We start from the raw sequence: 15,925 nt of genomic DNA on the forward strand, positions 1-15,925 counted from the left end.
TGAGGGAAGAAAAACATGTTAAGTTTGACTGAAATGTAGCCAACCACCCACCACAAAACCCATGCTAGCCTCATTCCCACTCCTCCAATACCAGCTTTTGTTCTACTTGTAGAGCTACATTCCCTCTAAAATGCTCAGGTTTTTTGCAGCAACCCTTTGATGCAAAAAAAAAAAAAAGTTTATTATTTTTTTTTCATCCTGTAAGCATCAGATACATATGAAAATGTAAGGTTAGAAATGAAAGCCACAATGCTGAAATGTATGAGTCATTTTGTTTAGTATCTGGCATGCTTCATCTTTCATAGTGGCTGATAGTGATCTGTCCATACCTTAGCACTGGCAAGAAGAGAGGTGAGAGCAGACACACCCACTAGGAAACACTCCCACTAAACAGACTGATTTGAAGGCACATTGAGTATATCTCAGAGACAGATTCTGCAGGAGAAGGCAGTGTGGGCTCTGTGAACAGAGGACAGCATGCTAGGAGATAGGGCTCAGAGGCCCAGGTGTAAGCATACCTGGCATGGTGCAGTCTTCCAGTCTCACAGTTGGACAGAACCAGATAATCAGGAAGGAAGAGAAACTCTGACTCACTTCTGGTTTCCTCAGTGGCTATGGTATTAGTGTTTGGGTCATCTCTTGGCAAGGAGGAGCTGGCAGCATGGACAGTATGAAGGGAGTTGGCAGAGGATGGTTGGAGGGAGGAGGGCATGTAAGAGAGGCTCTCCATGGAATCTGCTGGATTAAATCATTTCCCAGGTTAGTGTTTTAAGAATGGCTATAACATTCACTTGAAATTTCTCAAACAGCATCTAAGAAGCCAAATAGAAGATGCAAATCACAGCTGGTGTTTGTACTGATGGAAGAGACCATTTCCCTAAGCTATAAACAATGTCTGGGAAAGAAGGCCAATGTTCCAAGAATAAAGTGTTGAATCCATTAAGAGTAAAAAAAAACAAAAAACCAAGTATTCTTGGCCTAAAATTCTGCAGATAGTCTACAAACTGCTTTTTTATGGCCCTACACAGCAGCCCTGTATCACTGTTTATCTACCCAACAAATATACATATATATGTATTTATGCATAACAAATCTATATGTATATACTTACATATGCACTTATGCATGTATGTACTTATGTCTATCTATCTATAATCCCTGCTATTGCACATACTACGTGACCAGAATTGTTCTAACCCTCATCAAGCAGCTGAGACAAAGGCTCTGCCCTTACTGGAGTTCACATTCTAGCAGAGGAGACAGACAAATAACATTTACATTAAGAATCATGCTAATAATTGTTAGATGTAAAGGGAAGTGACAAAACACGTTGTTGTGATAACTGCAAAAGCCTGTGTTACTCAAGGAGTCTAACATTCACCCATCACTTAAGAATATGGCCCTCAAGATGAATTTGGATCAGGAGCCAATAAGACCTTCAGATCAGAAAGACCAATGAAAGCCTACATTTATTTTTCCTTTGAGCCAAGTTGGTAGTGCAGGATTCCTGAGTCAGAGTGACCCTGAACTGCCTCTAAGCTGTACTACCTGGCCATTGGGACCTTGAGCATGTTACAATTTGCCTTCTTCAAGTTTCTTTCTCTGTAGAGTGGACATGATAACACATATGCCATAGAACCAGTAAGGGGATAAGATAACTTAATATGCAAAAACATTTTAACAGAGCTACTAGCCAGGACACACACAGTGTGTTGACTATTCTATAGTTGCTTAAGACAAAACCAAATTCTATGTAGTCATTCCTCCTTATTTGCTGTTTCACTTTCTGCAGTTTTTTTTTAAAGAGAGAGAGAGAGAGAGAGAGAGAGAGAGAGAGAGAGAATTTTTTAATATTTATTTTTTAGTTATCGGCGGACACAACATCTTTGTTTGTATGTGGTGCTGAGGATCGAACCTGGGCCGCACGCATGCCAGGCGAGCGCACTACCACTTGAGCCGCATCCCCAGCCCTCACTTTCTGCAGTTTCAGTTACCTGCAGTCAACCTTGGTCTGAAAATATTAAATGGAAAGTTCCAGAAATAAAAAATTCATAAGTTTTCAATTGTGGGATATTCTGAATAGTATAATAAAATATCATATCATTCTGTGCTCCTGGAACATGAATCTGTACTAGTTTTGCTGTTGCACCTCAAACTGCAAAAGTTATGGTCATGATCATAGTATATAAGTGCTTAGTTAAGATGGAAAAGGCGGGGCCAGGGTTGTGGCTCAGTGGTAGAACACTCACCTACCATGTGTGAGACACTGGGTTCGATCCTCAGCACCACATAAAATAAATAAATAAAATAAAGGTAACGTGTCCAACTACAACTAAAAAATAAAAATTTAAAAAAGATGGAAAAGGCATTAAACTTGTGTATGTATATATAGGAAAAATGGTGCATGTATGTATGTGTATGGTTTGCTATTATCTGCAATTCCAGGCATCCACTGGGGGTCTTTGAAATGTACCTCCCACAGAAAAAGGAGGATTATTATATGTGAAAAGCCACAAAAAAGTCACTCTGCCATGGTTTTCAAATGAAGTGGACTCTGTCCTCATATTCTCATAAAAGCCAAGAGTGTGAAAGAGGAGGTTTCTGGCTTCCGGCTTCCTTGAACCTCACACCAGGGCAGGCTTTCTGATTTTTGTCTGGTATCTAACTTACTCCTGTTCCTCTTGGGTCACTGGGGTAACTCTTGGATGTGAAACAGACTTTGCAAGTAAGCTTTACCTGTTATACCAAGGATAAAGAACTTACCATCATTTCATTTCCTGTTACTTGAGCACTCTCAAAGTTCACCAATGTTATTCAATAGCCTCACTCAATAAATAAGCTTCTCCAATTCTTGAAAAGAAAAGGACTTTGTCCTTAGAGAAGGCCGTAGAGGTAGAGTAAGACCTAACTCTGACTGTCCATCGCCACCTAGTGTTACAATGTAGATATTTCAGTAGCAAATGGTGAAAGTGACTACTGAAATGTTGAAGCAACTGTAGACCAGAGGATTTAGGGGCAAAATTTTGTCTACTAGACAAAGAAGCTAAAAGGAAATTCTGAATAACATATTTTCAGGATCAGAGCATGGAGCAATAAGTGAGAGCTCAACAACAAAATCTATGACGGGAAGGGAATTATGATCCTAGGTTATATCTGGCATATTACATGGGAAGGGTAAAGTGTGTGTATGTGTGTGTGTGGGGGGGGGGGGGGCTCCTCCTGGGTCAATTTCTTCCACAGCCCTGAAATGGCTCAGAGAAAACTTATAGCTTATTTTCCCTGCAGAGACCTGGAATGCTCAGTGTATGGACAGGCTCTGCCTTTCATATTTGGACCTGAATCCTAGAATTAGGTGAAAGAGGGCAATTTCCACTATTGTACTGAATTAAGTAGGAATACCTCTGATATAAATTAGCTAAAGTTCCCTCAAGGAGAAAGGCTTGGCACCTTTCAACATTTTTCTGCATTAGCTTCTCCAATAGGCACGGCATCCCAGGCCACCCCTTAGCACACAGGACACCAACTCTGCTCTTACCTGCACTGTCCTCCATGTGGCCAAGGTTGCAGACCTGACTGATGCTGTGCACCCACACCTGCATTTCTTCTTCAGTCTTGGCCACCAGGTAGAATGTACGGGAAGTAGTCTTGACAATGAATACAAAATTGTTCTGAAATTCCTTCCGAACAAAGCTGGGGCCCACATGCTTCCACACAGCACACTCGCTGAGGTCTATCACACGTATTGGCTTGCTGGAGTGCTTGTTCCGGTAGTACTCCAAGACGTCAGGATTGCCACTCATGCGTCCCCGCCGGAGCACAAACCAGCGTTTGCGCCAGGCCTGCAGAAGCAATTCAACAAGGAATTACCAGACTAACTTCTCCTACTTCTTGGACTCTGCCAAGAACATATGTTGTGACAAGGATAGTAGGAAAGAAGCAAATCAGCCATTCCAATAATGAGACACTTTGTATTAAAGGACGAGGGCCTGTCTTATGTCTGCTTTATTGTATGCTTTTGAGGAAGGGTCACTTTTGGAGAGTTTAGCAATGCAAATTCATTCCCACAGTTTGGAGAAGGAAGTAAAGAGCCTTTTTGAGTTCCCCATCTTCTTATATTTAGGAACCCCTCTCTCATTATATGCCACTGGACCAGCCTGCATGGATTGTGCTTACTGTCTGCTGTAGCCGGAATTGGGCATAGAGAAGGGTAACAGACCAACAGCAAGTCTTTCTTCAACTGGAAACTCAATTTTGCAGTTGGCAAATGCCAGGGGAGAGATTTATAGGTCTGTGGTTTTCTCTCCCATGCAGTGGCATGTGTGACAGCAGGAAGTATGGGGTTCTGCCAGAAGGCATGGTGACCAATGGGACAGGAAGTCTTTTGTATCTCTAGATTAATTTGTGCCTGACACTTTTATAAGCCCACCAGCTCTTACCAAGAGGCCCAGGAAAAAGAAAAAGACAGTTGGAGTGTTCTCAACTTCCTCCCTGCTCAGACAACGTGAGATCTGAGGTGGCAGAGAATCCAAAGAAGCAATGAAAAGTGAAAGCAAAGGTCAATTGTTACAAAAGACCCATGAGTATGCCTCAGAACAAAAATTCCTTTTGAGGTCATGGCAAGGGGCAGTGAACAGAAGGAGGTCAGCCACTCTATGTTGGGTTAGGGCAGGTAAACCCCAACTTGGTTCTGCCTTTACAGGAATATAAAGCTCTGAGAAGAGGTTTGGCCCTCAGGGGTTGGAAAAGGCAGTGTGGTTAAGTCTATGTTTTTAAGACAAAAGAAATAATAGTATGTTTGTATGCTCATGGAGATTACCTAAGAGGCAAAGAAAAATGAATGACTTAATAAACTTGTATTGCTCTGGGGTTAGAAGCACAAAAGGTGGGAAACATGGGTTTTTGACATCAACTAGGGCAAAGTGGAGTTGAAATAAGTCATGTGTGCCTGCTGAACAAAAGTATCCATGATGGGCTGAGGTACCCCAAACTTTCCAAAGGCCACTTTGGTGGGGAAATGTGAAGAGGAACTCTGTTGCATTTACCAAAAAATGGTTCCAAAAGAGGATGTTGAACTAAGCACAGAAACGAATTTCATGTTAACTGCTCTCAGTGCAAGAGGGAGAATGATAGATAAGTTTTTGTGTCATTCACTCAACAGTGAAACTATCAATAGCCTACTAATATGCAGGACACTGTGCAGATAGATACTGGGGAAGCCAAGCTGAGCAAGCCACAGGCCCTACCGCACACAGTCTTGAGCAGGGGAAGCAGGCAGATGGATAAGCAGACAATTTCAGTCAGTGAGATAAGTGCTATGATAGGGAAAACCAAGATGCTATGAGAACAAACAAAAGAGACATCTCTGTGAGATCAGTGGTCTGGGGAGGCTTCCAGGAAGAAGTGGTAGCTAAACTGAGACTGGCAGGGCAGAGAAAGGAGCTTGTGCAAAGGCATCAAGATGGAAAAGCTCTGTGTGAGTAGTTCAGCAGAGCTGGATGGCTGGTGTGTGGGCAGAAAAGAAAAAGAATAATCACACAGGAACTCAAATAGGATGTTATGCAATCTTGATGCTAAATTATGCAAAATCACCATCATGGCCTCCTTTAGGTTCTTACATCTCTACCTAAGAGCTATGATTATTGTCAAAACAGAAAAAAAAGCAACCTTGGAGCTCTTTGCTAAGGAGGTCAAAGGCCCAGGCTCTTCAATGGATAAATGACAAGAAAAAACTTCTGCATAGTAAAGGAATTAATCAACAAATTAGATGGCCACCTATGAGCTGTGAAAAATATTTGCAAACCACATGTCTGATAAGGGTTTCATATGTGAAACTGATAAAGAATTCTTAGAACTTATTAACACAAAACAAATAATACAATTAGCAAATGGATAAAAGACCTAAACAGAAATTTCTACAAAGAAAACATTTGAATGCCCAAAGGAAAAGAAATCAGCACTTTTCTAAACATATCTGCACTACGTGTTCACTCTAGCATTATACACAATAGCCAAGGTATGGAAACAACGGAAATGTACATAAACAGGTGAATGGATAAATAAAATGTGGTATGTACATGCAGTGGAGTACTATTCAGCCTTAAAAGGGAAGATCATAGTGTTTGGTACAACCTGGATGGACTTGGAGAATATTATACCAGGTGAAATAAGCCATACACAAAAAGAAAAATATTGTATGAGATCACTTATATGTGGAATCCGTTTTTAAAAAATACAGGGAGATAATGAAACAAAAGGCTTAGGAGGAAATGGGGTGATGCAGGTCAGAGGATACAAACTAGCAGATAGAATGAATAAGTCTAGAGATTTAATGTATAAAATGAGGACTCTAGTTTAAAATTTTATTGTATTAAGGATTTTTGTTAAATAAGTAAAATTTAGCTGTTCTTGTCACTAATAAAATAATGATATGAGATGATAGATATGGTAATATGCCTCACTATGGTAACAATTTTACTATCATAGCATCATGTTATAAACTTGAATATACACAATAAAATTCATTTTTAAAAAGAAAGAAAAATAACAGAACAGAGGAATAATCTATAGATTAAATGAGATTTCAAAGATATCAAATTATTAAGAATGTGTCTAGGAGATGTTCATGAGAGTAATAAAAACAAAAAATGCAAAGAAGAGATTTCTGCACAGGTCAGAACAGTAGCTTCTGGTTGGTAATTACAACAAGATTCACCCAATAATAATAATTGTTTGTCTTAGTTATTATTTGTAATATTTGTGAATTGCAATATTTGTGCTTTCTTTTATGAGTAAAAAAAAAATTTAAACAACTCCTGAAAACAGGGAATATTCATAGAGTCATTTGGTAAATATTTACTGAGTGTCAACTATGTGTCAGGTACTATGCATGTAAATGAAAAGAGATGCCATGGTTTTTAGGGAGTCAGTTAGCTCATAGACTGAGGAAGGAAGTACTTGGTCTGAGCTTATGGTCCAGCATAAACTGATGGGCATGAGGATGGGTATTGAGGTGTAAATAAGAGACAAGTCTAGATCCAAGAAGTTCAGAGATGGGTCAGGAGTTATAGAGAGCAAAGGATAGAGGTAAGTAGTTTGGAACAGAAGGTGTGAGAACCTGAGGATGTGAGGGCTGCCCACTCTTCTTCTTGGCGAAACGTTAACATTTGATAAATGTAGGAGTGCTGCACTTCACCTTCTCTCCTCAGGCCCCCTCTGTTGAGAAGGTCATAAGTGACATGGCAAGCCAAGTTGGAAAAGGGTGAGGTCTACAGTTTAGAAGAGAAATGAAGATGAACCTAGGTCGAGTGCATCTAGAAAGCAGAATCACTATACAAACAAGTACCTACAACTAAAACTCAGAGAAGCAAAAGGATGGTTGGTGTTGAATTGAAAGTCTGGAAACCTGCATTTCAATTTTGAATCTCCTTTTGGTTTTCTGCATGTTTTCACAAGCAAGTTGACTTCTGAAAACCTCAGTCCTATCATCTGTAATAAATGTACATAACAACAATTTAAATGGTGTTATTGTGGTGAACCAATGAGAAATGGATGGCAGAATATTATCTATTTTAAAGTAACTTATAAAATGGCAATGTGACTTTTGGCCATAGTACCACTTACCCTTGGCTATGTCTGCCCTTCTAGAGCCCATATCCCACCATTATCAATGATGAGTTCTGAGGACTTTTCCAGCTCTGACCAGCAAAAGATCCATTTCCCATCAGCCTTTCCTGTCACAGCCACCAAGCTGACTCATTACCACCCCACTAGTATCATCTCCAACAACAAAAACCTGTAACATCCTGTACCTTGTGGAAAAGTGTTTGTGCTCATTTGTAGAATTGGATGGAGGTTAAACCAAACTCCTTTAGGAAGGTGTTTTTAGGTCATGGGTCTATTAGTTTTTATGGAATTGTTAGAGAAATAATTGAATACTATCTCTGAGGGTAAACAGTATACATTGTTCTCCTTTTGAAACAACCCAACTTTCTAATTTCACAGTTTACAAATACGAATTTGTGTCTCAATTGAAAGGCACACATCAGAGTAAACAAAGATGCAAATGCCCATAAGGCTAAAGTGGGTCTTGTGCATGGCAAGTAGATGGAAAGTACATACTATCCAGGGAAGAAGGACTGAGATTTGAATCTAAATTTTGTCATTGGTTCCCCTCAGTATCTCAAAATATGATGTTATTGGGAAATAGAGTCTTTACCAAAGTAGAGTAAGGTCATTAGAATGAGTCTTAATAAAAATATGACTGATATTCTTATAAAAAGGGAAATTGGAACACAGGAATGCACAGAGAGAAGACATTGTGGGGCAATACACTTCTGTTGTAGAAACCACTTAATCTCTGGAACTTGGTTACAGCAGCCCTAAGAAATTAATACATTTCCCAAGTTTTACTGTATGTCTGAATTACGTAGGCGAACTTCTACTTCCAGCCATATTACTGCTCCTGGCACTGACCTTGCCTCCTACCCATAAAATAAACTAGAAACTAGCCCAAATAAATATATGAAACAATTGCTTTCAGCCATTGGAAGAGAGTCAGTTCAGGTCTGTGATCTCTATGGGAAGGGAAACAAAAGAGGTGAGCCCTATGACCACTTTGGCTTTTAGCCTGTAGGCACTTTACAGACCACAGTGATCTGGCAGAGTTGAGAAAATAGAGATTAGAATTCTGGGTGGTTGAAGTGACTAGAATTTGCAAGAAACAGGACTAAATAGGACGGAACTATGTAGATAAAGAACTACAGACATCTGAATAGGGGTTCTCTCAGGAGACTTTGGCATTGTTAGAATACTAACATGTATGTGGGTAGAATTAAATCCAATGAAACAAGTGCAAAAGCCAGAATGGAGAGGCCTGGGACATTCAGTAGAGACTCTAGAAAGGTGCCTTAGAAGTAGGATAGTGCTGAATTAGTCCTACGGTATAGGCTATTCTAGATATGCCCTAAAATATGTAAAAAGTAGCCTTAGAATGACCAAGCTGATCTGCAAGTTTCTGAACTGCCTTCTAAAACATAGTTCAGCACTTTCTAAGGGAAGACAACAAACTCCACTCAACAATATAATATTTGCAATGTACAGCTTCTAAAAGTGCAAAGAAGCAGAAAAATATGCATACCAAGAGAACAATCAGTCATTAGAAAGAGACCTAAAAATGACAGAGATGATAGAATAAGAAGAAAACAAGTTTTAAACAGCTATTGTTGTTTACGGCTTAAAGAAAAATATATATATATATATATATACATATATATTTTTTTGAAAGAAATGGAAGATGTAGACAAGAAAAAATGAAAATTGTGTAGGTAAAAATACGATATCTGAAATAGAAATTCACTAGATGAGCATAACACCATCTCAGATACTGAAGAGGTGATCAGTGAACCTGAAGCACAGAAAGAAAAACACTAGGTATAAGGAAGTAATATATAGGTGATGTAGTATTTGATCATATACCTTTGGACAGTGCTAACCAAGGAAGTAATATGATCTTATTTGTGATTTTATAAGGTCATTGATAACAAATTTATGCAGGGAGTTGAGAGTGTATATGGGAAGATGAGAGGCTACAATTATTGTGGTGAGATGTGCATAGAGAGAAATGGATAGACCAGAAAATGCTTTGAAGTAAAGGCAACAGAACTTGCTAATGATTTGCATGGAGAGATTAGAAGTAAGAATCACTCTAATGTTTCTGAGACATTGGAAAGCTGGTAGAGGAGTGAGTCTGAGAGATTTGAAATCAAAAGTTTTGTTTTGGCTGTGTTAAGTTTGAGAGAACTCTTAGATTTGTAAGTAGAGATGTCAGTTAGATGGTTGTTTATATGGGTCAGAAATTCACTGGAAAGATCCAGATTGGAAATACAATTTTGTAAATAATCACCAAATGAATGATAGCTAAGAGAAAGAAGACTAGATAAAACTAATTAGGAAGATTGTGTGTAGTTCAGTAAGGAAAGGGGGTCTAGATGGAGGAGGGGGCTTAGTACCAAGAGTTTTAACTCAAAACAAGCAAATGATGTATCCAGACATTGTAGCATGTTGCTCAGGATTAAACTCAGTGTGAAAATGATGGGGTAATGACTTCCCAGATTTTACCTAAAATGAGCACTTATCAATTAGTAGGATAAGCTATAAAGGCTGAAGTTGAGCACTTTATTCTTGTACTCAAACTTATTCTTACACAGTAAAATAAATCTGGCTAGGTTATAGCAATTTTCACTTTTTTGGCTCCAGAATTCACTCCAATAAAATTGAAGTGGTCCATCTGGATTGTATCCATTGTCAAAAGACACTGAAATGAACGGAGAAACATCCTGAAAGCCTCTGAGGCTGTAAAGAGACACCTCTGATTTAAACTGCTTTTCTGGCAAAAGTGATTACTGTCCCTTTGTTTCAACAGAATTGGCCTCTTGCCCCCTCTGCAGTGCTGAAATCCCTAAGCTATGAAATCATTTCCTTTGCATGTGCACAGGATGGGTCAGCAACCTGCCTCCATGGCCAACTTGGGCTGAGGGAGCAAACTGACAGCCATCTGCACTTGGAGCTATTGGTTTTGATCCTTCAAAATTGTCATTTCAGTAATGGCAGTTTTTCCTAACTTACCAAAAGGAACTATGCAAGCCTCTTCCACTCCTGACCCATGGATATGCTCTGTGCTGTCCTTGCCTAAAGGTGTCTAGGGATCCAGGATTTTGGTGCTCAGAGTCTGATTGTTCAGATTGTGAATAGGTGCTGGTCTCCTTCAGTGTCACTTTTTCAGTGGCTTCCAGGTTGTGTGAACTGGCCTAATACAGGATTTTCTCACTTTCACATATGAAGAGAGGTATAAAGTTGGAAGTGGACTACTTTGGGAATATCTGAAATTAGAGGCAGAATATAACCCTAGAAACCAAGCCACAGCCAATGAACATTAACTGATTTCCAACTCTCCCTGGAAACTTAGCCTGTTCCGATATAAATTACATGCTCTAGGACAATAGGAATGACATGTGTCTTAGTCCCTAAAGTACATAATGTACCTTTAGCAGTCTTGAACAGAGCTATACACATGTATACATGGATACATGAGGACACATACATACAACAAATGACACCTACTGTAGCTTTTTTTTTTTTGGTACCGGGGATTGAAACCGGGGGCACTTAACCCCTAAGCCACATTCCCAACTCTTTTTATATTTTATTTAGAGACAGGACCTCCCTGAGTTGCTCAGGGCCTTGCTAATTGCTGAGGCTGGATTTGAACTCAAAATCCTCCTTCCTCAGCTTCCCATGCCACTGGGATTACAGGCATGTGCCATCATGCTCCACATCTATTGTAGCTCTTGATGCTGATACTGAAGGAACTGGATGAATTGGCTTTCTGAGTGTCTCTTTACAAAAATCATCCAAATAAAATTATTTCAAAATAATAATTTAAAAAGATACTAAATCCAAGAGAGATTTTAAAAGTACAGAAAAAGAAACGTAGAAAAAGTGGGACATATAAAAAGCATAAAATAAGATGCTTGCTTTCAATCCAAATATATCTATAATCCCTTTAAATGTAAATCAATTCGATGCTCTAGGATGTGTGCTACTGGATCCAAGTGTTAGGCAAATACCATCATGAAGTATTCTACATGGACAAATTCATACCTGTCAGGAGGGTAAGAGTGACAGAAGATGAAGCTATAGAGGTGGCAGGGGCTAGAGACACAAGTCAAGTTAGGGACAGAATTAATATGACTGAGTCACCAACTACATGTGGGCAATGGGGGAGAAGGGTTACAGGTTGAATCCCAAGTTTCTGCTTTGCAATTGGCATGTAATGTCATGTAACATATTATCAAGGACTCAGAGACCCTTGCATGGAACAAAGGCATATGAACTTTCATTGATAGAATTTTTCTCTTATAAGTTTATAAACTTATATTCATAAATGTTTGAAGGGATCAATGCAGCCACTATACAAATTTTCCAGATAAAGAGACTGGCACTCAGACAAATGAAATGGTTTGCTCATTGACTGATAGTAAATCTGAAACTCAAGTCTCATGAATCCCCATTCAGTGTTCAAGAGGGTACATATACACCAACGTTGATTGGTGACCCTTCAAGATAGCTTAAAACTTTACTGGGTAGTTTTTTTCAAGCTGCTTGCTCCTGCCATATTCTGCAGCTTACTGGAAGGTATTTTGAGGAAAGCAAGAGTGACAGAGTAAGTTAGTCTCAAAGTCACATGTTAGAGCACTTTCAACAAAGACTGTTGTATCACATGGAACTATCAAGCTGTTTCCTCAAAGTGGAATACTCTGTCTCTTCATATACAAACATTATTCTTTGGACGCCAGAAAACAGAGAGGAAAAAGGGAAAGAGGAATATGACTTGCTCTTGTCTGATTTACTGACTTTTCATTTCCTTTTACATCCTTCCTCATCCTTGTTCCTCTGACTGTGAACAAGTTTCCCCTACTGTGTTTTTCTTGTTCTCGTGTTGCTAATGACACATGCTTAGTAAAAGCTAGTTAGTGTTTAGGAAAACTAACAACTCAATTATTAACTGCAATTTGTAAGGCCTCTAAGAATCTTGGATGTATCCCAAGGCATGAAATGAAAGAAAACATTTGGTAACAACTTGGAGATTTTTGGTTACTACCCAAAACTTGCTCCTCTAAGCTAAGAGACCATTTTCTTTCCATGCTTACACCTTGCTGCACTCAGGAAGTTTGGGCTGTACTTATGAGTTGCAAAAGGTAAAAACTGAAGAAATCAAATTCTGGTTAACCTTCTATTTTCTGCTGAGCTTTACTCAAGAGGGCCTGTTCCCTCTGCCTTCCACTTCCTTGCCAAGGGAGACCACAAAGGGCATGGAATCCAAGGGCAGTGGGTTGGGAATTTCCAGGACAGGTTACATTGAACTTCTCTGTCCTGGCTCAGGGCCACGGGCCCTGGAATTGCTGGTGACCCTTCAGCCTGATGGCCTGTAACCTTCTGCTCCCTGCCAGATAGAGTTGGGACTTGTCCCAGACATGGAATAACTTCCTGTGATTGTCCTGGAGATGGCCTGGCCCACATGATCTATTTCCATAGCTTGTCAACAGAGGCAGAAAATTCCTGTATCTCTGTGCTGTGGGGGGCATTGGGAGGAGGAATCCTGAGGAGAAATGTTCAGCAGAGATAAGTGTAACAAGAGAGCTATGCTCAAGCACAGCCTCAGTACATGACATGAACTTGACCTTCCTCATGTATTGTCAAACTAAGTGCCACTGCATATCCTGGTAATTTCTCATTATTCTTTGTGTGGCTGAACCTTAGAGGTCACTAAGAGCAGCTAATCAAATTTGCAGGTGTTACAAACCTGGGAGGGTCACCAATACATTAGGTACAGGATCAGGATACAAAGTAGTGGGTTGAAACAATGAGCTGAAATCAACTCAGGAATAAACAGTTATTTTAAACTCTGGTAAATTCTGTGATAGACTGAGTCTAAACTGCAGTGGAAACATAAAAGGGGTAATCAAATCTGGATGAAGATTCAAGGAAGCTATAATATAGAGGAAGCAATGATGGAGCTGAGCTCAGCCAGACCAAAATGGCAGAGAGGAGGTGATTCTAAACAGAGGTACTTGTAAAAACACATGAAAGCATGAGAATAACCTTTCTAAAAGTATCCTCACACGAAAGTGTTAGACATAAATAGTAGTGACAGCTACACAACATCATAAATGTGTTTAATGTCACTGAACTGTACAATAGCAAAAGGTTAATATGGTTAATATTATGTTATGCTTATTTTACCACAATGAAAAATATGATCCTTCCACCTGAAAGAAGATGTCACAACCAGAGTAACCAAGACCAAAGAAAGACAGATCCGCAAAATATGCAGTAGGATTAACAAAAGCTAACAATATGCTCCAAAATTGTTCTAAGTGTTTTAGATGTTAAATCACATCACTTGCTCCTGACATGGACCCCACATGAAGTACATATTGTTTCTATGTTATTATATATGTATGCAAAAACTGGGGTACAGAGGGGTTAATTAACTTTCCTAAAGGTAAAAGCTAATATGTGAACTGAGATCATCTATTTCAGCCTTATTCCTAACCACACACTGTGTGCCGTGATGAGAAGCTGTCATCCACTGACTGGTAATTTCTCATTATTTTTTGTGTGGCTGAACCTTTGACTGGGTCAAAGGGCTTAGCTATGCCAGAAGACTGAGGCCATAGGTGAGGTATTTGAGAGGAACTGAGATCCCCAGGAAGAAAGGAATGTATTGAATCAGCTGAAATTGAGGGAAGGTTTATTTTGAATTAAACCTTATTCTTAAAACACCTATGTGTTCCATGTGAGCCTGAGTATGGGAGGCTGGGAGGATGCAAAGAGACGACAAGGGATTATATGGGCAATCCTGAAAGGGGTCACAGCACCTGTGGTTAGTTGGAAATTCAATAGTCAGCTAAGGCCCCCAATGGATTTTTACAGGGAGGTTCATCAGCTTTATGTCCTCCTCTAGCTAGAGGAACTTGACAAAACTTCCAAGCTTCAGACCAACATATAACCATGAATCAACAGAAACCACTCCACCCAGAACACCATGGGGCACCAATATTTATTTAAGCTCCTGTCTTAGTATAGGCAAAGCTAAGACCTCAGAGGGATCTTTCAGCTAACTTATACTCTGATACCTGGAGTGAATTCTTAATTTCAGAGAGAGAACATTCTCAGTTTCAACTTGGTTTCATTATTTTTTTTGGCTCAAAGAACATCTGCTAGAAAGTAGAATTTTATTATTTACAGTTTCAGGCAAATTCCCTTGGCCTCCTCACTGATGATCCAAATGTCCTTTTTTCCTTCCAAGAACACATGTGCAATTCAGGGTTCAGAAAATATTTGTTGAATGAATCCATGAGCTCTGGTCCAAAACATATCAACAAGCTTGGACACAACAACAGTAACCAGTCATACTTTTCATTTACTGTGTGAACACTAATATCAGGTTTGCCTCAGTGCAAGACATGCCCTGGTCCCTATCTCCTGTCCCTGTTCTACCAGTGAGCTACATCCCTGGCCGTTTTTATTTTTCATTTTGAGATAGGGTCTTGCTAAATTCTGATGCTGGCCTTGAACTTGCAATCCTCCTGACTCAAGCCTCCTCAGTCACTGGCATTGCAGGCCTGTATCATGGTACCCAGCCCTTTATAGTTCTTCTGTAAATTGCTGTTAGTATCCTTGGACACTTTTTCAATTGTGATGTTGATCTTTTCCTAATAACCAAAAAAGATTTCTCATAGAAGGATATGAACTCTTTGCTTGCCACATAAAATAAAAACCTTCATACTTTGTCATGATATTATGTTTATATTATAACTAAAATAGCATTCAGCACATAGTAGATGCTCAGTAAATATGTGTTGAATGAGTAAATGAATGAACAAAAGTGCTTTATTTCTATTCATTTTTTTTAGTTGTAGATGGACTCAATACCTTTATTTTATTTGTTTATTTATATGTGGTGCTAAGGATTGAACCCAGTGCCTCATACATGCTAGGCAAGTAACTGAGCCACAACCCCAGTCCCAAAAGTATTTTATTTCTATATAGCAAATATCTCAGTTTCTTCCTTTATAATTTTTCTTCAACAGTCATGTTTAGATAATTTTTCTCTTCCCATGATCAGATAGGTACTCAACAACATTCTCTTATAAAGTTTATATCATTTCATTTTCTTTACATTTAAATGTAGTACATCTGGAATTCATTTTTAATATGTATATTAAGAGACATTGATCTACAGTTCTCTTCTGTGTACTTTAAACTCCTTACCGAATGTCATACTAACATACAATGAATGAAAGAAGTTTGCATCTTACTCTAAGTAGTTTCAAGAGGATAGGTCAGGCACCATAGCGCATGC

General features: G+C 39.2%; 1 protein-coding gene across 5 annotated transcripts in view; it reads right to left on the reverse strand.

Moving 5' to 3' along the window:
• The window catches only part of Gab3 (GRB2 associated binding protein 3), a 57,814-nt gene that overhangs the window by 23,079 nt on the left and 18,810 nt on the right, over positions 1 to 15,925 (reverse strand). For 3 of the 5 annotated variants that reach the window (XM_027923017.2, XM_027923019.2, XM_071606849.1), the window contains exons 2-3: positions 3,536 to 3,839; positions 519 to 738 (exon numbers count right to left, since the gene is read on the reverse strand). In XM_027923017.2, the coding sequence (XP_027778818.1) occupies positions 519 to 738; positions 3,536 to 3,839 (524 nt within the window). The remainder of the gene's footprint in view (positions 1 to 518; positions 739 to 3,535; positions 3,840 to 15,925) is intronic. The other 2 variants (XM_027923020.2, XM_071606850.1) reach the window with 1 other exon arrangement.

Source organism: Marmota flaviventris, chromosome X (assembly GCF_047511675.1).
Source record: "Marmota flaviventris isolate mMarFla1 chromosome X, mMarFla1.hap1, whole genome shotgun sequence".
NCBI lineage: Eukaryota > Metazoa > Chordata > Mammalia > Rodentia > Sciuridae > Marmota > Marmota flaviventris.